Below are 26069 nucleotides of genomic sequence, written 5' to 3'. Positions count from 1 at the left end.
CTTTAGCAGTATAAGTCAACTCTGGGGCTACTCTTTTACCAACGAATAGTGAGATTGATCGTCACATTATAACTTCCCCAAGCATTTTTGGTGCGACGGGGATTCGAACCCGCAACCCTCAGATTACGAGTTAAGTACCTTAACCACCTGACAATGCCGGGCTCCAAAATTTCTCTCAAACTGACAACAATATAGCATTTTGATACCAACTTTGCAATTCAATGTAAAAGGTTATCAAATAGTTTTTTTCTCAAGTATTCAGAAAAAATACATTCCACTAGAAGTTTAAATAATAGTATGATTATTTTAAATGACGACCATTAATAACAAATACCTGAGTTCTCAGTCTACAAACACGCGTAGTTTTTTAGTAAATCTCAACGTTAACAGCGAAGCAAATATCATGAATGATTGGTTTGGTTTGATTTTGAATTTCGCGCAAAGCTACACGAGAGGTATCTGCGCTAGCCGTCCCTAATTTAGCAGTGTAAGACTAGAGGTAAGGCAGCTCGTCATCACCACCCACCGCCAACTCTTGGGCTACTCTTTTACTAACGAATAGTGGGATTGACTATTACATTATAACGCCCCGACGGCTGAAAGGGAGGGCACGTTTGGTGTAACCAGGATTCGAACCCGCGACCCTCTGAGTACGAGCCGAGTGCCTTAACCACCTGAACATGCCAGGCCACCAAGAATGATATTTACAGAAATTTTTGCCCTGTTTTGCATACGTTTGAAAATCTAGTCTCCTGGGAGCACTACAAAGAGGGCCCATTGTGTAGCTTTGTGCTTAAACAGAGAACGTTGATAAAAGGATACTGATATTATTTTTCATGTGTTATTCTAAGTTGGTTTCACTTGCAGTCTAAAAGTGTCTGCACGTTGGACGCCAATGGCACGGGTGAAATTTTTACAAATGACTGCAGTGAGTAGAAATATTCATATTACCTGCTGGTGGAACGTGACGTCGCTGAAATAGTCCATATCTCTTTTTTTTTTTTTTTTCATTGCATTGTTCAAATGAAATTGACCAATCACAAGCAAAGTTAACAGTCTTGCCAGAACTCAAAACACGAAAGCACGTAAATAATGAATGATGATAAATTGACTTAAGAAGTGTAGCGGTATCCTTTGAATACAACTGAAAATTAAGTTCATATAAAAACATTTTTAAAGAGGTGAATATCTGTCCGAATATTACAGAAGTGAGAAGCTCTGATGTTTATTTATGACAAATAAACGGGATGATAACACAACTCTACAGTCACAGGAACACTTTGAAAGTGATTTTAAATTTGTCTTTAAACTGAGAGACATAAAATATAAATTAAACATTATGTCATTGCTATATTAAGTGTTACTGCTTAATTACCGTGCAGAGCAATAATAATAATAATGTAATTTTAAATACTAAAAAGAATCAAATAATGGCTTTCTGCAAAATAATTATTTTAGAAACAGAGTTGCAACTGCAGTAACTATATTCAGTAGTAAAAGTGCAAAGCTTACCTTCAGTATGTGCATTTAAAGCTGACAACAGGAATGCGCAAAATCACATAGACTTAAAACAAAACGGGTCATGTAATTATTCCTAGTCTACCGAATTGCTTCCAATTCAAGTCACTAGTGGGAGTAGAAACCCTGCCGTGCTGCTCACGTACAGTGTAGGTACAGTTTAAATACACTTAAATTTTGGTTTTTTCTACCAAGTACTATTGATGATGCACACATAATTCGCCATATTACTTTAACTTCAATATTAATAGGAGATTTTCTCCAGTATCATCTTTGATTCGTTTTTTAACAAAAAATAAGGTTCGAAGGATAAAAAAGAATCAACCGTTCGAATTTTCTTAGCGAATAGTTGAATTCGTGAATTGCTTCATGGAAATATAACGTAATGGACTCTAAACTAAAACTGAAAACTTGCGAAATGAGAATCTGACAGTAGAGGGACACATTTCCATACATTTTTAATAGGTGAATATCTCACTGCTTATTCAATATTCAAAGCTTCCCCTTAATCTGCCAGGGCCCGGCATGGCCAGGTGGGTTAAGGCGTTCAACTCGTAATCTGAGGATCACGGGTTCGAATCCCTGTCGCACCAAACATGCTCGTACTTTCAGCCGTGGGGCGTTATAATGTAACGGTCAATCCCACTATTCGTTGGCAAAAGAGGAGGCCAAGAGTTGGCGGTGGGTGGTGATAACTAGTTGCCTTCCCTCTCGTCTTACACTGCTAAATTAAGAACGGTTAGCGCAGATAGCCCCTGAGTAGCTTTGCGCGAAATTCAAAACAAACAAACAAATTAATCTGCCAGTTTGGAAGCCAATATCTGAGAATTAAATTGCCGATAAAATATGTAGTCTAATTTACGAAAGAAATTAAATAACACTTTGAATAAAACTTCGTGAACCAGAAGCATATTTGTCACTTTAAACAAGTGACGATACATAACATACGTAGTAGACACATAAGGTCAACAGAATAATCTTCCCACTAAAAATAAATATAAACGTGTGACAACAAAGAGATCAGATTTATAAGAAAAACATTTTTAATGTTCAGTGAACAATGTTCCTCCATTTAGTGAATGCTTTCTCATAATTTAAAACGAATTAGGTGCATTGTCTAAAATTTCTTTACAGGAGCATTCTAGAAATCAAACCACCGGTTGGTCTTGGCGTGGCTGATTAACTTCTTTGTTTTAAATATTAATGTAACGTTAAAGAAGATTTCATATTAGTTGAGATTAAATATGTTTGGTTAAACTTAAGAAAATTGAGATATTACTCAACTGTGAAACGCGTATAGCAACAACAGAATTACCTGAATTCAGTATTTTAGTCTTTCTCATATTATAATTGTATCCCATATTCAGTTTAATTTTTGGTAGATTGTAAAGTTATTATCAATGCATTCAAGCAAGTACTGTAATATTACGAAACGATATGCTTAAAAAGCTTTATATCACCGTCCTGGTTTAGCTTTTATGATTTCAATTACAGAGCAAGAGCTAGTAACATACTAGTTGGGTTCATTTTTTTAATCCAGCTTCGAGTTTGTTTAGGTGATTTTTATAGAAAAAAAATTAGGAAGTAAGTTGTTTATTATTGCTTGTACAGAAATGTTTTGCTATTATCTGTACGGCAGGTAATAATTTCAAAACATATGTTTTAAGTTATGAGGCTAAGATACAACATGTGAGTAGGTCAAAAGTAATTTTAAATTATTAAGCTCAGTGTACACTAGCTATGACAGCTTTATTTCAGATTTTAACTCTTGCGAGCAATGAAATTATTAGAAAATTACTAAGTCTTAAATGTGAGATCAAAATTCTTTTGGACATAAGTGGCAAACAGAAGAAAATATGTCTTATACATTTGCTAGAAATGTAGATTGTTGAACCTAGAAATGAGTTATAACGTGACCCCGATGCAAGCCCTGAAGAATAGAAAATACCGAAACATCGCAGGCACACCATAACTGAAATCTAACCAATAGCGGTTCCCAAAACATCCTAAGAGCTGTAGCTCTTAAATCCGAAAAAGGATGGTTTATGAAAGGCTATATAAGCAATGGTTCTCGAGTGTAACCTAACAATAGGCGGTTGCTAGAGTTAGAAATTTTAAAGTTGGGCAAAGAGTTTGTTTGTTTGTTTTTTTAAAGCAAAGCCACATCGGGTTATCTGTTGAGTCCACCGAGGGGAATCGAACCCCTGATTTTAGCGTTGTAAATTCGTAGACTTACCGCTGTACTAGCGGAGGAGAGGCGAAGAGTGGTTGCCCGAAACGACTTCAGATTTTAAGCACTGAAGTGAAACTAACGAAAAGAGTTATCCAAAATATTGTAAAGACTGTATCTATTGTCCAACAAACAGTGGTTTCTTACAACGTTATAAGAACTGTAGCAAAGTTGCAGCGAACGGATATAAATTATTGACAATGTTAATGCAGTAACCTATAAAATCATCTAAGTATAATTATTAATTAATAAATAATTTTATTGATATTTGTAGTTAATTTTGTTTATATATATGTTTTATATAAGTAAAAACTAATTACTCATTTACTTTTTCTTATGATTCAGATTGTAATGTGCTGCCATCTTCTGGAAAGTCCTAGGAAAGTAGTAATATCCAGGGCTCGATTATGAGTCTTCTTACCCAACTCGACTGGTATTTCTCTTATTAGAACTTAAATCAATAACTATTTGCATATTTTCAAGAGAAGTGTCTGGTTTTTCTGACCTTTATCCCAGGTTCACTGAGCGCGCTTTCAGCTGTGGGGATATATATATGGTTTAATTTATTTCTACTTTTATTCTGTAATTCAAATCCTATTATTTTATCATTTCAAGTTACCATAAGGTAATTTTTTCTGCCTTGATGGAATTTTATAAACATGTTGATATTATCGAATCTTGCATGTCTATTGTGGTCTTGAATTCTTTAGTTTGTTTTGGAATTTCTCACAAAGCTACTTGAGGGCTATCTGTGCTAGCCGTCCCTAATTTAGCAGTGTAAGACTAGAGGGAAAGCAGCTAGTCATCACCACCCACCGCCAACTGTTGGGCTACTCTTTTACCAACGAATAGTGGGATTGACCGTTACATTATAACGCCCCCACGGCTGAAAGGGCGAGCATGTTTGGCGCGACGGGGATGCGAACCCGCGACCCTCAGATTACGAGTCGCACGCCTTAACACGCTTGGCCATGCCGGGCCATTTTTTAGTTAGTTTTCTTGTTTCTCCAATGCACTAAACTTACCTTCAGAAGGAATGTTGTAAATCGTGTTTTTCAATCCTTTGTGCCCGGGCATGGCCAGGTGGTTAAGGCGCTCAACTCGTAATCAGAGGGTTGCGGGTTCAAATCCAAACACGCTCGCCATTTCAGCCGTGGAGGCGTTATAATATGACGATCAATCCCACTATTCATTGGTAAAAGGGTAGCCCAAGAGTTGGCGGTGGGTGTTGATGACTAGCTGCCTTCCCTTTAGTCTTACACTGCTAAATTAGGGACGGCTAGCGCAGATATCCGTCGAGTAGCTTTGCGCGAAATTCAAACCAAACCAAACTAATCCTTTGTATAGTTGGGCTGTTTGATGTGTAATAACAGCAACTGTATTGTATTATGGCTTTTAAATACTAGTCTGACTTCATGTTATTTACATTTCCTTTTTATGTTTTCAGAAAGACCTCCGACATTAGAAAATATTAAAGTGTGTCTATAAAAGTCTTCCTGTTTATTATTACTTATTTTTTCTTCTTTGTCAAGCGTTCCTCATATCCATTGTTAACGAGGTTTGTACTGATGTATTTTACTCTATTACGCTTTGCTTTTATAACGTAACATACATTCAAAGTGAATCTTTACAGTTAACTATAGGACACAGGTGGTAGCTATGTTTGTGAATTTTAGGTAAACGTATGGATGGTACTGTGAGGTACTGTTAGATGTATCACTGTCTCTATTACAAGTTTTGTCTGGTGTTTCTTAAAAGTCTCTTTATTTTTATGAGTTTGAATATTTGAAGTAAGCCTATTTTCATATAGTGACCATTTTCAACTAGAATTTTGAATTTGATAGAGCATTCGTGTTTGTTCGTGATTGCTCTGGTATCACCATTGCAAAGTCGCGAGTTCGAATCCCCGTTATACCAAATATGCTGCCCATTCAGTTATGGAGACGTTATAGAACGACGGTCAATTCCACTATTCGTTGGTAAAATAGTAGCCTAGGAGTTGGCGATTGGTGGTGATGAATAGCTGTCTTCCCTCTAGTTTTACACTACTAAATTAGAGACGACTAGAGCAGATAGCTCTCGTGCAGCTTTGCGCGAAATTCAAAACAAACAAAACGTTACCGTTGTATACAGGTTGAATTTTTATGATTTGTCTTTTGCCAGCAGGGATGTCCAGTTTGCGTTTTACCAGCGATCTCAGGTTTCTTTTTCTTTTTCAGTCTCTTTACTTTTCGTTGCTATTCTGTGTTAATATTGCTTTTTAACAGAACTGTATTACTTAATGTTGACTGGTTAAGAAGTGGATTGTTTTTATTGGTAAATCTGGTCACCCTATTCTTTCTAGGGTTAGTTTATTTTTGTTAGCGTGGTATTGTGCCATAGTTTACATTTCATACCTTTTATGAACTGCTGTCTTTATTTTTCTGAATTTTTTTACTTCTTTTGGTAGGTTATGAATTGTCTTTCGTTTGAGCTATGACTCAGAAGGGTTTTTTTATGTTTTAGGGCGAAGACCAATCCTTTGCTTAGCAAACTTTATTCATGTTACGTCGGTGGTCGTTTATTTACGTTTATCACTGCATAATTAGGTGTTTAAATAAGTGTCTGATAAGTTCTTGTTTTGAGAATCAATGACTGAACTGCATTCCTCTTTTGGAATTTCTTTATTTCCTGCGTGCGTGTGTGTGTGTTGGTACGAAGTTTCAATAGCTATGCCTATCTTGGCAAGATATTTTGTATTATCTATCTCCCGTGTAGATCGTTAAGTCAGATAGAGAGCAACTCATAACTTTCTGTTTCAATACAATATACTTCCAGCATAACGATAAACATTACGAAAAAGAAAAGAGAAAAATAGTTATGTCTATCAGATGTACATCTACATGGAAATTAACGCCTTGAAAATAACAGCTTTGTACCCCAAAACTTGGCTAATATATGTTGAAGACACATCCATAAAATGGTCATAATCACTATGGATGAGAAACTAGAGTTGTTGTAGTCCCTGTACAGACAGTATCTTATAATACAGTTCAGAAAAGAAATAGGAAAACATATCATAGTCCTTTCTTTGACGCGATGGTTGCTAAGACACATAACTCATATATCACAGGAGTTTGTACAAAGCCCAAAGATGAGGATAAATATCTCAAATATAAATCAAACTACCCCAACAATGTAAGGACAGGCGTCGTATATTACCTATTTGTAATATTGTAAATGTTAAGGAAGAAGGATGAAAACTCGTCATTGAAATCATCCTTATCAGTTTTGACAAAGAAGAAATCAGAGAATATTAACACCTGTAGAGAGGGTAAAACACCATTTACCAGGTTCTCTGCGAGTGTGGACCCCAATACGTTGTAGAAAGAACTAACAATAACAACAGCAGATACTTACAACACGAGAATACTGGTTGGCCCGGCACGGCCAAGCGTGTTAAGGCGTGCGACTCGTAATCCGAGGGTCGCGGGTTCGCATCCCAATCGCGCCAAACGCGCTCGCCCTTTCAGACATGGGGGCGTTATTATGTGACGGTCAATCCCACTATTCGTTGGTAAAAGAGTAGCCCAAGAGTCGGCGGTGGGTGGTGATGACTAGCTGCCTTCCCTCTAGTCTTACACTACTAAATTAGGGACGGCTAGCACAAATAGCCCTCGAGTAGCTTTGTGCGAATTTCAAAAAACAAACAAACAAACAAGAATACTGGTATACCTTCAACAACCCCTCATTAGAACAAAGAAGACCGTGCGATGCATTGAGGTAATACTAAAATAATATGATATGAATTAGACATGACAAAAACTGAGGTAAAAAAGCTTTCCACATCAGTCTAACTGATAACACTCAGCCAACCTTGCACAGAATTTAGCAAAACCTAAATATCTCTCTTACAAATGTTCAAATAGTTAGATTGCTAAATGTCTAGTGAGGAAGAACCCGGTTCGGTGAATAATGCACTAAACATTTTATAAACAAGCAATATCCGATATTAAAATGGAAAACAACAACATAAATTACAATAAACAATCTCTGATTGAACGGCATAAAATAACTATTTTGGTAAGGTATCCCATCAGATCTGGAAATCCAGAAGCTTCAGAGTGAGGTACATAGCTATGTAGTACATGATCCAGGGTCATTTACACGTGCTGTATTCTTTTATCAATGTGTTCATTGATATGTTTCTATTCCACCAAAGTAGACTAGCGAGCCACACACTAGGGTCATGCTACTTTACCAACGTTATATATAGAAACATCCTCTCTTGTTAGCCTTGTAGTACTTTTGTACATCACTCAGAAGGAAAAAAAAGTCTTCTTTATCTTTATTTCTTGCCAGATTTTGAATCTCTCTCCTCCTTTACATAGTCGGGATTCACATCATGCCGAAGCTTCGCTGACCTTTCTTACTACTAACTATTTAAGCAACTAGTATGTAGTCGAGATTGCGTCTACACCTGCTATACTTGTAACACCTCGGACATTTTGCTATTTTACATTTGCAGGTTAGCTTTGAAACCGACCTCGTTTTCATCTAAAACAACAACAACAGAGTTCTGGCTCGTTGTTTCAGAAATTCCAAACAGGTTTCACAAAAGTTCAAAATTGGAAAGTGTTCCATAGATAATGTACTTAAACAGTATCTTTACCATTGTCCGAATATAGGTAAGAAAAAGATCAACTCAAATCTAGTGAGTAAAACCAAACAAAAAAAAAATAGATACCGAGTTCAGTTCCTACAAAGTGTCTACCATTTCTGGTACCGTTAAGTCAAAGTTTGTTTCTGTTTTTTGAATTTCGCGCAAAGCTACAGGAGGGTTATTTGCGCTAGCCGTTCCTAATTTAGCACTGTAAGACTAGATGAAAGGCAGCTAGTCGTCACCACCCACCGCCAACTCTTGGACTGCTCTTTTACCAACGAATAGTGGGATTGGCCGTCACATAAGAACGCCCCCACTGTTCAAAGGGTGGATATGTTTGCTGTGACGGGGATTCGAACCCGCGATCCTCGGATTACGAGTCGAGTGCCTTAACCCACCTGGCTATGCCGAGACTTGAGTCAAAGATTGTTTAAGAAGATGGTAGCCGATTAACAACTGAAACGAACCAAAAAATAATTAGTAAATAGCATCTAGTAATATAAAAAGTAAATTAATAAACATGTAACTCAAAGTCTATAAAAATTACATGATCATATGGGCTACTAGTGATGATAATAAAGTCTATCTCTGATGCCTGAGAGAGGGAAGTATATATAAAAGCTGTTGCTTTGAAGTCTGATAAAGGGTGATTGCCCGAAACTTTGTAAAAAGTACAAATTAGACGCCAATTTATTGCTACTTGTTTGCATGTGTGAGGACAGTTGAGTGATTAGATGAATAATACGATTTCCCTTTGGTATTGAATATAAAGTGTTGTTTGTTTTAATATCGTTGACAGTATGGGTTACTTTTGCATTCCCATTTTCCTTTCATTTGTCCTTACAAATCTTTCACTATCTAAGAAATGTATAAAATGAAAGCAAACTCAATTATGTAGTTTCAGTTAGATCTCAAAGATTACTGACCATGATATGGTCTTGTTTAACCGAAATGTATGCGGTAGACGAAAGATTTTTAGTGTGTGTGTGTTTTTTTTTCTTACAGCAAAGCCACATCAAGGCTATCTGCTGAGCCCACCGAGGGGAATCGAACCTCTGATTTTGGCGTTGTAAATCCGTAGACATACCGCTGTACAAGCCGGGGCCTAGATTTTTAGTTCTATCGATATTTGTAAAATATTTTGCAGTTTGTTTTGCTTTTGTTCTTCAATAAGACACCAAGATAATTTAAATTAATATTTTTATTATTATTATTTTCAGGTTCCGACAAGGATTTAAGAAGGTGTTCATGCTGTGTTTTTGTCGACGACGTGACGATACAATGAAATTCTACGAACAGCGCCACAAAGCATTTACGCGTTACAGTTGTTCAGAACCATACGCTGACACTCGCGTCACCTACAACGGTAACGTGAACATCCCTTTGCACACCGTTACGGAGACATTTAACAGCAGCGGAACTTCAAACAGTCCTTTTCTTCTAGCAAAATATGAATACAAAGGACAACGACGTTCCAATGTTTAGTCCGAGATAAGCCACACTGCATGTGCAAAGAATCTTCACAGATTTGGCAAGATTGACAAGAAAAGCTTGTCGTATGATTAACATTATGCTTCGGTGTCTTCCCTAATCCTTACTCGTTGCATATTAGTTGGGCTTTAGTTGTTAAAGGAGATATCTAAATAACTGCACTATGAATTCGCTTTCAACGTCCTTTTTACTATAATAAACGCTTGTTATTGGTACTTGTCATAAGTACACGTTGAAGACACGACTCACTGACCGAAAGAGTTGCTTGTGTGCCAAGTTGAAGCATTAGGAACCTTAGGCTAGATAATTTTTGCAACATTACAATAAACAACAAATAAGGGTATCTGATAAGTAAAACACCTCCATTGATACTCAAAACTGAATACTATCTCTTAAGAATGTGCGGTGATCAAAAGTGGCCTCGATCAAAATAATGTCTTTATAAGTCGAATAAACTAAGAAAGTAATAAAGCAACAAATATAACAATAAACAAAATTAGAGCAATCCAATACAAAAGACTACTTGAAACTACTACAATCGTAGTTGTCTAATATTTTGCAACTTGAAATAAGGTACATAAAATCCAGCTCAAAGTGTAAACTTTACCAACTATGGGAATAGAACCTTATTTCTATTAAAACTGTAGAAATAATATGAACAATTTATAAAACTTGGACAAAAGGATCTCTTAAATTTCATCACGCTGGATGACAGTTTCATTAATTAGAGCTTGTTGCTATACTAGTGGATACAAAATGAAAGAAAGCACGATTCTATTGGATGACCATAATAAGGACTTGAGTGAACCAGAATATATAGCTGTACAAGCATGTTCGCTTAGTCTGTATAAAAAAACGAAATAACAGTGAATATTACTATGATAAATAAACTGAAATCTTTGTACACTAATGAATAAAACTCAATGTTTAGTTTAGCTGTCTGAAGCAATAGAAAAGCACGCTTTTGCCATAGCTTCTGTTGTCTTTCTTGGGCTGTCCAGATTTTTATTAGGTGTTAGGAAACAGATATATTTCTTTTTATTTATTTAACGCAACATTTCATTGAGGCGACTACACCAGTTTTTCGGGTTTTCTCTTTCTCCTTTTTTTTTGGTTGTTGGTCATCTAAAAAAAAAACTGAAACTAAACATATTTTTAAATATTTAAATATATACTTCATTTGACTTATTAACTAATATCACATAAAGAGAGCTTCTGTATATTCAAAGTACCAATACGTACTATAATAGTAAACAAATAAAGCTCCTGTAAGGCTACCAATGGATTCAGCATTATATCCTCAATAGGAACAATACATTTCCACCAAAAAAAAACGTATTGTACTATATTACGTTTGAACCTTAAAATGTGCTTTAAACAGTTCAAAGACAGTAATATAAAACGCTGATGTGAAATGAACAATAATAAATAATGTTTCCCTTCCTCAACACCTCCATAAAGTTGTTGTTGTTGTTAGATGTTATTTGACAACAGGATCGATGTTTTTTTACGCAGAAAATATTAATTTGAATAAACACTCGACACCGCACGAGCTTGTGTTCTCTTTTTTAAAATGTTTTTAGATGTTTGGTCAAATTTCACCAAATGCATTTTTAGAGAACTTGTTCTAAAACCTTTGCAATACTACAGGTGGAACAACAGTCTAGAAAAAAGTAAATGTTAGTGCGTGATGTTCCCATCGCACGTTGTTAACGTAGTTCATATATACAAGTTGATTGCTTGAATAATAACTATAAATAGAATCATTGAATGTGTACATTTTATTTTCAGCGCACAGCAGAAATATTTCTTTCATTACATTCCAGTTGGTGTTAGCTTTCAAGTATTCGTTTTTACGATGACTGTGGCGATTGACACTTTATGTCAATGTATATGTATGTATCTTGGAGTTAACTATCTGTTTTCTAGCCGTCAGCCTAACGTATTATTAATTGCATATCATTTCTTTATCAAACTTGGTACTTAACTGTGAGAAAAATATCGACAATAATGATGTCTATACGATGACAACAGACAAATGTGTCTTTTTTTTCTAACTCTCCACTTTGCTCTCGAAACTTCTAACAAAACCGAGAAAATGTGGAAAATGCAAATATTACCAAATATCGTCATGATAAAATATGTCGATTTAAGTTTCATGCAGATATCTGTAATAAAATGTGCGGCTACATATATGTTACTAAATCAATAATAGCTTTACGCATACACGTTCTTATGTAGTTTCATCACATGTTTGAGATTAGTGAACCTCTTTTCCTTTTTTATAAAGAGGCTAAAACTGCAATTTTCAAGAATATGTTCATACTAGTGCTTTGGTAGTTTTGCTCGCAACTGTTTCGTATTACAGCAGTCAAGATACTAGTGTGTATATACATATGATAAATATATATATATATATAGATACGTGTGTGTGTGTGTGTGCACAGAGGGAACATTGGGAACAGCAGTAGTTCTAGAGAAAGTGATGTTATACGCTTCTAAGAAATACGAAGACCAGTTCGCCGTGAAATAACTGTATAACATACAAACTTTATATAAACAATCGCGTTTCTATATTTTGTGGCAGTAAAGTAAGACAGTTTATTAATAAAAATGCCCAAATATTGGATGTGAAGCACAACAAAATGCAATTGTAATTAGCAATCTGAACGTCTATAACTGCATGTACATATCACAGTATGTGAAAGTCTATTTATTTTGATAGTTTTTTCGTAATGTTGCGTTTGTAAAAGTGTTCTTTTAAAATTCTTGCTCCAGTACAGTGCCGTATTTTAACTCTTTTTGTTTTGAAGTCAAATATGTGTTCCTAATTTAATGTGAATAAAGTAACACTGCATCCATTTTTACTGTAGTTTCATAAAGTATTCCGGAACAATGTTGTATATCTTCACAGCTAAAAACGTATTTGATGTCACGGGAATCGTACTGGTAAATCATTGCAGTCTAATCGCTATAGGGTTTTTCTTAATAGATTTTCATGATTTATAACATTATATACTTCTAGTCACTTTGTTATATACAACTGGTTTCATTTATATATGTGTTAGTTACTTCAGAGTTATCTTACTTCGGAGCGGGAATTTATATTAATTATTAGTTTAAGGGTTGATAATAAAAGACGAAATGTTAAGTACGTCTTTTGAAACCTTGAACCTTCTACTCGATAAATAAGCTATACTTGATGTTTTAAGACTTTTCATGGTAAAGTTGTTTATAAATTAATGTATTAGTTTCCAGAAATATTAATAATACCATCCTGTATATGATACTGTTATATGGTAATTACTTTATAAACAACTTTACCATATACAGTGGTAACAGTTCTTACCTTATAAACAACCACACCAAATAAAGTGATAGTCTTTTTCACCTTACGAATTTTCATAGATAAAATTATCGTTGCTTTACCATTGCGATCCACCATATCGCACTAAATGTGCTTATTTCTTCCCTTTAAGACACACAATCACATTTCATGGTCATCATTAAAAATGTTAAAAACCACCACAGTAGACATAATATTGGATGTTTTTACAACACGAACTACGAAATTATACAAAAGCGACAGTCTCCACTTCTATACCTTTTTTTTTGTTTCCATAATGAAACCTAGGAACACTACGCTCAAACGTTAAGATTTCAGTAATCTTTTATGCGCTCTTATAGCTCATACGAATCCCAGACAACTGATTTTTTAACAGTTTCGTTTTAACAAACCCATTTTTAATGTTAGAAACATTTGTTTTTAACAATATCTTAACTTGCTTAGGGTAATATATCCTTTAGCATCATTCCACGCGGTTGATTACGTGAGGTTTAATATATCTTTAATTTTACAGCTAGGATTGGGGTCGAGTCATCGTATTCAATTTGTAAAGATAATCATAATTTAGGTAAAATAAGGTTGAAAGTAAAAGTAAACAAACTTTCCTTCTTCTAGAAATTTACCATGTCCAATCTCTAATCGTAAAAATGATTTTCGAAACTTGATTAGAATATTGAATTTCCAAAAGAAGTCCAAACGTTCTCTGTATTTATTTAAGTCAGTACTTTGCCTTTCTCTCTTCCAAAAGTTATTTTCTAAAAACAAATATTTTTTATTTAAAAAAATCATTTCATTTATTCACATATAGAGTACCAAGCAGTACAATGTTTGTAAACTTTGTGAGAATATATTATTTGTTCAATGTTAGACTAACGTTTACGAAGTAAATGTTAAACCTCAGTATATATGTTCCTGATGTTTTGTATAGAAAATGCTTAGATGTATATCATATGCTAAAAATGCTGAAACGTTATTAGTGTTAGTGAATAAATTTTGTTTCACGTCATCCCCGAGTTCTGAAAAAATAAACCTTGTGGTTTCTTGCATAATTTGTTGTTAACTAAATTTACTTGTCAACACCATTATATCTAAAATTTCTTTTAGGCTAAGATATTTTTTATGTTTGTCATTATAGTTCCCTTTCAGCGTATTTTTTTTGTTTTTGTTAGAATTTTTGTAAAAAAAAAAAAAAAACACGAAAGAAAAGCCTCCATTCCAGTTGTATGTCTCTTAATGTGTTCAGTTGGCCTCCAGAGAGAAATATTTCTCATTCAAAATGTCGAATTCTATGCTGTGACTATCAAAAGCACTCTCACGTGCAAAACACAACATATAGTACATAAGCTTTAACTATCAGTAAACAGATGTGACAGTGTTAGACAACAACATCACAAGAACGAGTAGTTCGAGCAACTTATGAAGTAAGAACCAGAGCTGTAATGCATGTTAGCAGAACTCATAAATATCAATGTTTCCACATGATAGTATCGCGTATCAGATCAAAACCGTTACAAGAAAAAAACAAATTATCTTTCTAAAGGTGCGGTATTAACAACTGTGAATGAAATACAAAACTGATGTAACAAATAAACAAATGTAATAGAATGACGAGATTCACTGAGACAAACATCAAAATGCGTTTATGGTTTTAAAGGTTAGAGTGCTTAGTGACATTAAAATTAAATTCCGCAAAGGAATATGAACATTTGTTTATACTCTGTGCTATTTCATGTCCCTCAGTATGTTAGCTGTAATGTTACGGACTTACAACGCTAAAATCAAGGATTCGATCTCCTGTAGTGGACAGAATTCGTATTGTAAGGCATTGCGCTTAAACAAGCAAACAAAGCTGCATCTTGCAATGTGACTCGAATACGATTGTTTATAGTGTTCACTGTTGATAAAAATAATCGAACATTTTCTTTTATTTTGCTTTAAGATGAAAAATAAAACTTAAAAAAACAAATATAAAAATACAAATTTATTATTATTTCAATCCTGCTGTGAAATATTTACTATGTTGAAATAGAGAAACTGAAATTCAGATAGATTAAATCACAAGTGTCTATTTGATGTCACATGTTGAGAGGAAGTGGCTGAATCTATTTCGATGAAATTTGGTATAGTAATTCAGTTATTTTGTTCGTTAAATTTCGCGAAAAGCTACTGAAAAACTATCTGCAAGAGCTGTCCCTAATTTATACGTGATAAAAGACAGAAAAGGCCGTTAGTCAATATCATCCACTGCCAACTCTTGGGACGTGTTTTACTTATTTGTTTCACTCTTCCAAGCAACACGGCCCGGCATGGCCAGGTGGTTAAGGCACTCGACTCATTATCCAAGGTTCGCGGGTTCGAATCCCCGTCACACCAAACATGCTCGCCCTTTCGGGCGTGAAGGCGTTATAATGTAACGGTCAATCCCACTATTTATTGGTAAGAGAGTAGCTCAAGAGTTGGCGGTGGGTGGTGATGACTAGCTGCCTTCCCTCTAGTCACTGGTAAATTAGAGACGACGAGCTAAGATAGCCCTCGTGTAGTTTTGCGCGAAATTCAAACCAAACCAACCAAGCAACACTGATGACCCGTTAATTCAGCGAAAATAGTAGCGAAAAAACATATATGTTAAGCCTCTACATCATCTTTTTGTCACTGAAATTCTGGTGAAGAAAAAAAATTAACAACCAAATAAATACGAGTTGATCAGCTGATTGATATTGGATAATTAATTGTGAAGTAATCAGAAGTGAGTAGAGAACTACACATCAAAACGAAAAAATATGATATTAGTGTAATGTACTTCACTATATTTACTCGGAGCAAAATATTCATATACAGTTTAATCACCTGTGGGTAAAATCAGAAGTAACAGAACTTAAAAATGAAAACCGCATTGTACGGGTTATTAAAGGTTGAATACATATTAACAGTATTACTGCTTCTAAAAATCCATTTTTACACGATATTAACTTAACTATTGTGATGCATACGCTAAATATGTAGAGTTTGAATAATTTATAGTTACAGCAAAATTGGTCCTTTTAATTGTCTGTCTGCAAGGTAAACTAGTGTATGAATAGTCATATACATAAACCGTGAAGTTGCGAACAAAAGAAAAATATAAGCTTCTACTTCATCTTTTCTTCACTGCAATAATAACAATAATATACTTAAGTTAATTAAGGTGTAAGCAAAATAACAATGTTTTAGCAATGATAATGAACACATAATAATTAGAAAAGCTCAATTTACGTGTACAATACGCAACGCAAAGATGGTATCAGGGATTCCTAAATTTTAATTAATATTTGACCCTATAGGAATAAGAAATTTTATTTTCCAACTCAGCACAATTCCAAAGTATTCCACCACCTAATGTAGTCCTATCAGCACACCTCCCATTGAAGAGAAGCTCTCGTTTGTTGCACAGGTCACCTGATGCATGTCGTTTCTCCTGGTGACGAAACAGTTCTAACTATAAGACTTAGACTAGCAGCAGTACTTCTAATCTCCTTTGTCTGACCATGGATAATAATGACCGGACTAGAAATTGGGCTTCCTGAATAACAATAGTCTAGGTATCCTACAACAGTGTTCCTAGCACTATCAAGACTTTTTAAAACCAAGATAAAGACAATTCAAGGCCTATAGAGATGAACTTGCATGCTCTTTATTGGATTGCATACTACTACAAGAGGAATATTAGCGAACAATACATCATAATTGAGAATCCTTTGTTTTATTATGCTGAACTTCGCTTCAACTTCTTCTAAAAAGTCAGAGTAGTTTCTAAGCTAAAAAAAATCAAACAATAAATATATTAAGCACAATTGTTTACACTTAACTAGTGTGCACATTTTGCAATAGGCTTTATATTTGCTGTGTTGAACTGACCAATGGCTGTATCTACTGTCCTCCAGCCACTTATCATTCAACATAAACTTTCCCATGATTCCATTAATATTCCAATATGATCAGCGTTCAGACTCTGTGGTTAAAAAAACTGTGGTAGGCCCAGTCCTACCATTTGCATTAGCAACACTGTGCATATCTATCAAAACAAGGTAAATTCGATTTTGTGTGCTCCTGGTACAGGTAACAAGCCTAGATAAAAAAAACACACGACGAACTCAATTTAGTACTCCCAGTTTCGTGTAGTTCCAGACAGAATTAATGAAAAACATTATGCTGTTAAGCTTAGATGCAGTGTGGAATGAACCAAAGTAACGAAAATGATATAGCATCAATATCCACAGAAATTAAATTTAAGACCTCAAAATTCTATGAAATTCTGTAAGCAGTATATAAGTGTATATAACTAAAAATGTTTGATCATTTCAGTAGACTAAAGAGTTTACCTTTCTAAAACTACAAGCGGAAGAATATATATATTTCTCAAGCGCCACAATGTTTCTAGTTCAAGCAAACACTACTATGTAATTAATTGCTGGGTCATTCAATGCTTAGGTATTTATATTAAACAAGTGTTTATGTAGAATAAAATGTGAGTAATCTAAATTGTGAGTCACCTAAGCACTTTGCTTCTAGAAAAACCAGAATTGTTTTGTATATAATACTTAAAACTCATGTATATAAAAGTTATCACTATATACCAGCTCTAAATTACCTTGAAACCACTTATACAGATAGAGTGCAATAAACATACTATACTCGTGTGTCATACCCCATACTCTTACAGCTAATGATCAATTTCCTTTATACATTAAATTGCCCCCCGCTAGTACAAAGGTACGTCTACAAATTTACAACGCTAAAATCAGGGGTTCGATTCCCCTCGGCGGGCTCAGCAGATAGCCCGATGTGGCTTTGCTATAAGAAAACACTCACACGCACACATATATATTACATTTAGTATATCCTTGTGAATTTGTTGAAGACAGATAAATAAGCGTTTTATACTTTGTTACAAATGTTAATAAAGTATCAAAAATAATGTAAATAATTAGTATCTTGTTACTTTGCATCCTAAAGTCGTTCTTTGTATCTTATCTAGTAGAGTGTTCATTTTGTTTTTATTATTTCTTTGAGCTACATCAGGTGTTTTTGTGAAGAAAACATACATAATATAGGACTCAGATTCAGTAAAAGCATTATTTATTGCACCATGTGAATTTATACTACACTATCTGGTGTGATAAGATTAATATATTTTGATAATATTTTTATTAATTTGTGTTGCTGAGGATTTTACGGTTTCATATATGTGACAGAAATCACCACAATTCGCACTATGCCACATAACTGGTTGTAGTTTACAAACAAATGTTTAGAGTTTCAGAAAAGAGCATTTAAAGTACCATAGGGTTAAGTATGTTATTCAAAAGTTTTTGAATATATAAGTCAATATATCATGTGACAATTGCAGTCAACATGAAGCCATAAGGGAATGAAACTACATTATGACTTTAATTAATATTTTGCATACAGTATTATCCCATTAAATTGATGCTGAAAATCGATTGCTTTAAGAAAGGATATGTAGTGTCCCTTTCCTATGCAAAATATTCATACATTCGAATCATAAAGATATATTCAGATCGAGGATTAAGGTTTCCGAAGATCTAGGTACACATTGTACTTAAATGACATTAGAAAACAAAGGAATGCAGATAATCTTGAGGAACCAGGTCATCCAGAAAGAGACCAGTGCAAGCCACACTACAGACATGGTAAAGAAAGTGTTGTATTTTCTAGGTAATGAGACTCTACAAATACAAAAGACCGTGGCAAATCTATTCACACGCACACAGTAACAGTACACAACATAATAAATAAGAATATCTAACTGGAAAAGTGGCACAAGTCACGTGTACACGAGTTGCTTCCACAACGTTTCCATTTATCCTTCGCATACCTTAAGCAACTGTAGAATGAAATAGAAATTTATGCTTTCCCACATGAAGACATAGTAATCATGTGAAAAAGCACGAATCCGACCAAACTGCATCTGATAAATTTCCGTGTTTGATCGAATTGTTGAGACACGCACCAGGAACTACTGTTCTTGTACGGTGGATGGCTGCTGTAAAACATGCAGTGAAGATGTGTACATTGGAAGTAACAGCCTTATGATAAATCCTTTTGCAATGAAAGCTATGCTGCAAACTACTGTCAAGATGGATTGTATACAATGTCATGGAAACCAAAATCACTTAACATAACGTACTCAAACCTCTTCTAAAGGAGGGAGGACAATTAGTAAATCTTTCAAAATATATTTTCGTTGAATCCATTAGATTTTTCTCTAGTATTCCTTTACAATTTAAACAAAATAAGAATAGAGAAAGAAAACAGACACTAATTCTGATAAATTGTTTTCCTGTACAATGGACTGTTCGAACCACGAATATTTGCATTTTAACCCATTAAGCTTCAACACAGAAATTTCTAGTAAGTAATTGCAATGTGTATTTTTCTAACGACTTAAGAGATACGCACTTGATACTTGATACTTGAGTCAATATATCATAGCAATTACAACAGTGGTTTGGTTAACTGTTTTTGGTCACAGTCATATTCAGCTATCTGCTGTGTCCACCTCAATGAATCGAACCCCTGATTTTAGGAATGTAAGTCCGTAAATTTACTACTGTTTCACTGGAGCACAAATACAATAGATAATATTATAATAAATTATATTTGTTATAAAGCAAAATAATATTATTTAAATGGATTGAAATTTAAAGTTTGATTTGAAACTTACGATACAAAGTTTTATGGCTGCTGTGAGGAAAATAGTAATTTACAAAAATTACTTATGTGATAGTTTGTTCGTTACGTAAGGATAATTAAATTATGTGATTTCAACTACGTAGGATCTAGTTGACAAAATTTCATAAAGAAATATAATTAACCTAGTTCATTTAATCATTTGATATCAAAATATCAAAAACAACACCATTAACATTAAACTAACTAAAAAAATTAATCTTTACTATTATATCGCCCTAAAATAAATGCTCTTAATAAAAACACATGATTAATACAAATTGAGTGCATTGTTGGATATCATGTAACATAACAGAATAACCTATAATTACTCAATTGAATTTTGATATATCCTTTTATCAGTAGTTCCCAATTTTTATTTTAATTCATTTCAATAATAAAAATAAAGACTGCTACCAATTTCTATTTCTTCACTTGGGTTATTTTTCTCAATTGAAAAGTGAATGTAAGAAAACTAACAATATTTAACAAAGTCTGACGTAACACTGGATTAATAGTAGCACACTGAGTAAATTTAAGCACAACAATGGATTTGTAAAAGTGTAAACGTTGATTCTAGTTCAACAATTAGCTGGTAACGTTGACCGGTTAAATTCTAAGACGATAGATTCACTGCGTTAGTGATTATATTTTGGGCAAATCATAATGCAACACTGGAGTATTAGTAGCTTGTTGGTAAATTAAACACACAATCACTTAGCATATGATGAGCACTTCTAATGTGACGGTGTATTAGTAATTGTGTAAAAGATACATTCTAATGCAACATTGTTTTTTGTACAAATTTGATAAGAAATTTCGAACTCGATCCTGAACTAGTAATTACAAAATGTAATAAGTAACGTATTTACACAATATTTATTTAGTGAATTTAGATTTGTAAACAACAATAAATTAGTGATAGATCTAACATTGGTTTATAAAGATATGAGTAGGTTCAGCATGGTCAATTGGTGTAGGGCGCTCAAATCGCAATTTGAGGATTACGGGTTCGAATTCCAGTCACATCAAGCATGCTCACCTTTTCAGCCGTAAGGACGTTATAATATAAGGATCAATCTTACTATTCGTTGGTAAAAGAGTAGACCAAGGTAGCTTTGCGCGAAATTCGAAACAAACAAAGATATGAAGATAGCACAATAGTTACACCCTTGTGCAAATTAATTGAAATAAGACGGAAAATTACGATTTTTTTCAATTTTTTGCGTTTTATTTCTGAGAATCCAAAAAGTACTCACAAATTAATACATGATAAGACCGCCTTTATTTTTCAGCAGATCATTAATCCGCTTTGGCATTGAGTCCACGAGTTGACTACAATCTTTACTAATTTTTGGATTGCAGAACCACACCTCAATTATGGCCTCAATTAGCTTATTTTTCGTAGTACAGTCTTTTCCCCGAAGTCCTTCTCTACAAATCGCCCAAAGATTTTCAACAGGATTTAAGTCCGGAGAGTTTCCAGACCAGTCCAGCACCTTTATTCGCGTTGTAGTCATAAAATTCTTAACAAGTTTCGAAGTGTGGCACGGCGGCAGATCTTGCTGAAAAATGCCAGATCCATCTGAAAATCTCTTTTTCAATTCTGGAACGACTCTTCTCTGCAAAACTTTGATGTACTGTGGTCCTCGCATCATACCTTCTACGATATATAAGCCTCCGACGCCATAGTAGCTGAAAAAGCCCCCAAACATCTTCTTCAAGAGATGTTTTACGAACTGATTGATGTAAGATTCTCGAAGTTTCTCACCCAGAGATCTGCGAACATGCAGACTTCTTTGACCCTGTACGAAGAAATGAGTCTCGTCACTGAATAACACCTTCGTCCATTGTTCTTGCGTCCAGTTCTTGTATTTTACCCATTGATACCGTTTTTTCTTCACTGAGTTGGTAAGAAGTTGTTTTTTTGACTGGTCTCCTTGCCCTTCTAACGCAATTTCGAATGACGTAATATTCCTCAAAATTTCGTCATATATCCCGAAAATAGATCGACCGTACTGCAAAACACAGCTAATGACACCGTCTGTGTGAAAAAATGACTATTAAAAGAAATCAGCGGGTCCAGCGAGCCTACACCGGCCGCCATGCTGAAAATATTATAAAATGACCATTTGTTTCAATTAATTTGCACAAGGGTGTAAGTTCAACACTTTTTTGTAACGCTTACAACAGTTGAACAGATTATTTTAAGTTATCTGTTAAAAAACATAAGAAAAAGCACAAAGTTTACAGTAGATGCTAATTCAACAGACTCCCAGTGGCTTAACAGTAAGTCTGAAGTTTTATAACGCTAAAAACTGGGTTTTGATATCCGTTGTTGGCACAGCATAGACAATCCAAACAATCAACACAAGCTAATAAAATAAATACTCTTACTTAAATAATCGCGATATACAAATTGTTTGATTTGTTTTTGAATTTCGCGCAAAGCTACACGAGAGCTACATTCGCTAGCCGTCCTTAATTTTGGAGTATAAGACAAGAGGGGAGGCAGCTAGTCATCACCGCCCACCGCCAGCTCTTAGGCTACTATTTCAACAACAAATAGTGGTATTGACTATCACATTAAAGCGCCCCCACGGCTGAAAGGGCAGGCACACTTGGTGTAGCGGGGATTCGAACCCTCGACTCTCAGATTACGAGGCGAGTGCCTTAACCACCTGGCCATGGCGGGCTTATACAAATTGTGTATACTATATTACTTGTTCAAGAATATGAAGTTAAAATTCTAAAGCTGAATTGACTAATAAAATCAAATCACAACTTATTACTTACTAGAATATATCGTAGACTGAAACAAGTCTAAGTCGAAAACAAATTTTTTTTTGTTTCTGACTTCTGTTTATTTACTTTTATAATGCAGTTTCCAGTATGCTTGTTTGTCAAAAAAAACATTCACTACGGTTAAGGAAGAAAAAACAGAGTTGCGATGATAAAGTTATAAACGCAAACGATTAAATTGCTTTACGTCCGAAGTTTAAAAAACTATTGAAACAATATTCCTGTAAAGACTACATATAGTAAACTCTATAATGCTTTACACAGAAGTTTGTCTAACATTATGACACATATCACAGTTAAGACTAGTAGCATGTAGCAACGTCTAGCAAATTCATCACAATAAAGTTTCTTATTGGAGAGATTGAAGTAAGCTTATCTTCAAGATATCACTACCTTGGTTCATTATCAGTGACTGGTCCATCACAGTCTCGCCAGCAATCACTTTGTTAAGTGACCTTATAGCAGTTTCCTTTGTGTGTGTGTTTTTATTTCCTAAAGACTTTTGTCTGCAGCATCTGGCAATATGCTTCCTTAAGTACAATTATCAGTAGTTTTTTTACAAATAATTTATATTTTTCTAGGCCTTGATCAGACAGAGCTGGTGTTTATGCAGTATTTGGTCTAATAACTTCATAATTCCTTCAGTGTTTTAACTTTTACTTTAATTTATCAAAGTTTCATCAATGAGAGAGCAGGTTCTGTGGCATACACATTCTTTATTCAGCCTACTTTTCATATCCTTACCCAATATGGCATCTTTAAATTAGTCATGTGCCAATAATTCCATTTTATAATGAGAAGAATCCGCTCAAGATAATCAGGCAAATCTTTACACATCTCTGGTAAGTTATTCAAGAGCATTCCTATCTGTCTTCCTCACTTCCTGCGCCTAAAATATGATTTAGAAACGATACGATAATCTAAATATATTTGATAAGGACGCCACCAATGGCTGACAGCTTTTACGTTTTTTTTTTCGGGAGATTTCTTATTTAATGTTGTAAAGCTGGTCTTTTTAATTGTGCAACAGAATAAATAGCCTACTGTTCACTGCTATAACCTTTCACTTTAGCAATTACTTCAAACTCAGCATGCTACACCTCCCTCAGCAGCTTCCCAACATAATTTGTTGGTGTTTTTTTCGTTGGGTAATGTTGATGATTCGTTTGCTGAAATCTATAACTTAATAAATTGGTAGCATAAGTGGAGAATTCCAAGAAGCAGAAAGTGGTAACAGGTGTCGACAAGACGGGTTGTCCCATTTCACCATGTGTAGTTAATATTGTTTGAGATTAGAATTCTTAAGAAAATACGGTGAAAAGCATGGCTAGTTTGTACTTGTGTTTTCTGATGTTTTATCACAGGTGACATTATATCGCATCCTTCTCATAGCTTCTTTGACCTTAGTTTTAATAATATTCTTGTACTTCATCGATTTTCCTTCGTACTTTTCATTTACTTCCACGACGTTTTTAATTTTGTTTTTCATTTGTTGGTGTCGTTTTGTATTTCCATTTTAATTTTGTTGGTGCCATTTTCTATTCCCCCTTTAACTTTGTTGGTGTTATTTTGTTGCACGTCTTCAATTATATTGTTATAATCTTTTTGTGAATTGTTATAGGTTTTCCAATAGACCTAAAGGCATTATTTTCACTTCTTCGCAAATTTCATCACAGTTTATCCAACATACGACATATCTCTTAACTCCTCAATACTACAAACTTGGTATTACGAAACTGATCTAGCTAACTAACTTAAATAAAAACTAGTTACTTCAAGTCCAATGTAACTTAACAGCAGACCAAAAATTCCCCCTCAATGACTTAGCTAACAAAAATTGAAATTTCATACCTGTGGTGGGCCAAACACAGAACTCATGGCGTAGCTTCGTGCTCACCAATAAAACAAACTAAGAAAATCGGTAATCACCAACTCTATCCTAACTTGCATTTTACACTGTTCAAACTATTCTGAACCATTGGACAAAATTCCATATGTTAAGCCTGACTCATCATTCTCTGTCAAAACGTCCTCTGACCAATCAACAGTACAAACCTCTAGAAACGTACGAGTTAATTGCATACCCTGAAACAATTTAAAACATAAAGAGCTTTAAAAAACAGCAATCCTACCTTGATGATCCGTTATAACTACTTATTAGACAACAAATCGAAAAACAAAAACGTTACATATCAAAGAGATAAATATAACCCTAGACTGTAAACTACAATATGGTAAAAGGTAAGAGTCTACTTCTGTTAAAAGAAGAAATCATATACAGTACTCGTAATCTGACTTCTATTTCCAAACTTCACACGTGAAAGAAAATACTTGAAAATAAATGTTGGTGTTCAAGCCTCCAACGTCCAACACCTAGAACTACTATTTACTGTCTGTAGTAAGTTATGGGGGTAAATTCCTATTATAAAAATAAAACAAATTATTACAACTGGAAGAACGGGGGGAAGGGATGATAAGTAAAACCCATACCCCAGTGATCAGCATAATAAAACTATATTAAAATGTATTCACATAAGACAAACGAAAATTATATTTTCTCCCAAGCTTCCAAAACATCACCTAACCATCGATCATTTAATCTATAAGGTTCCTTTATTTCACTACATTTTGGCAGTATATATCAGACCTTTAATTACGGATGTTTTATAAACTAGAGCCTCGTACAAGTTCAAAAACACCGTTAATAATGTCAACAGAATTTGAGACTGCATCTCAGAACGGCTGGTATGGGTATTAACACTTTTATTAATAAGGAGAGAACAACGTTTAGACCTTCCTAGGTCATTTTCAGGTTAAGAAAGAGCACTGTTCTCTCCTTATCAATAAAAGTATTAATACCCATACCAGTCGTTCTGAGATACATTTTTATTTCAAGTGTGTTTCTCATTATCAATAATTTAAGATTGTTGTTTGAGAAAAGCTATAGTAGGCTATCTGCTTTGTCCACCGCAGGGAATCAAACTCTGTATTTTAGCATTGTAAATCCATAGGATTACTCGCTGTCCCTCCAAGGGGCCAAATATAAGAAATAATTATTAATGCACATACAACAAAAATTAATATTTTTTAAAAAACCTAAATTATTTATTAAAGCTTTATTATCATAAGTAAAATCAGTGACACAAAACATCTGTTAACACATAAATGCATTAAAAATCTAACAAAATGTACTAACATAATTATCATCACAGCCTTTTTATTTGTTGTGAGGCACAAATATACACAATGGGCCACCCGTACCGTATCCACCACGGCTAAAGAAACAGCATCACAATTAAACCAGTTGTTAT

General features: G+C 34.4%; 1 protein-coding gene and 1 long non-coding RNA gene across 4 annotated transcripts in view; one reads left to right on the top strand and one right to left on the bottom strand.

Moving 5' to 3' along the window:
* The window catches only part of LOC143229471 (tachykinin-like peptides receptor 99D), a 165395-nt gene extending 154371 nt beyond the window's left edge, over nucleotides 1–11024 (top strand). Inside the window, exon 6 of the mRNA XM_076461838.1 lies at nucleotides 9611–11024. Coding sequence (XP_076317953.1) covers nucleotides 9611–9875 — 265 coding nt within the window. The 3' untranslated portion in view covers nucleotides 9876–11024. The remainder of the gene's footprint in view (nucleotides 1–9610) is intronic.
* LOC143229472 (uncharacterized) overlaps nucleotides 1–26069 on the bottom strand; it is a 108314-nt gene that overhangs the window by 44424 nt on the left and 37821 nt on the right. The gene's annotated exons all lie outside the window — the stretch shown is intronic.

Source organism: Tachypleus tridentatus, chromosome 10, assembly GCF_004210375.1.
Source record: "Tachypleus tridentatus isolate NWPU-2018 chromosome 10, ASM421037v1, whole genome shotgun sequence".
NCBI lineage: Eukaryota > Metazoa > Arthropoda > Merostomata > Xiphosura > Limulidae > Tachypleus > Tachypleus tridentatus.
The sequence above is the reverse complement of the archived record's forward strand: the minus strand, read 5'-3'. Positions and strand labels throughout refer to the sequence as shown.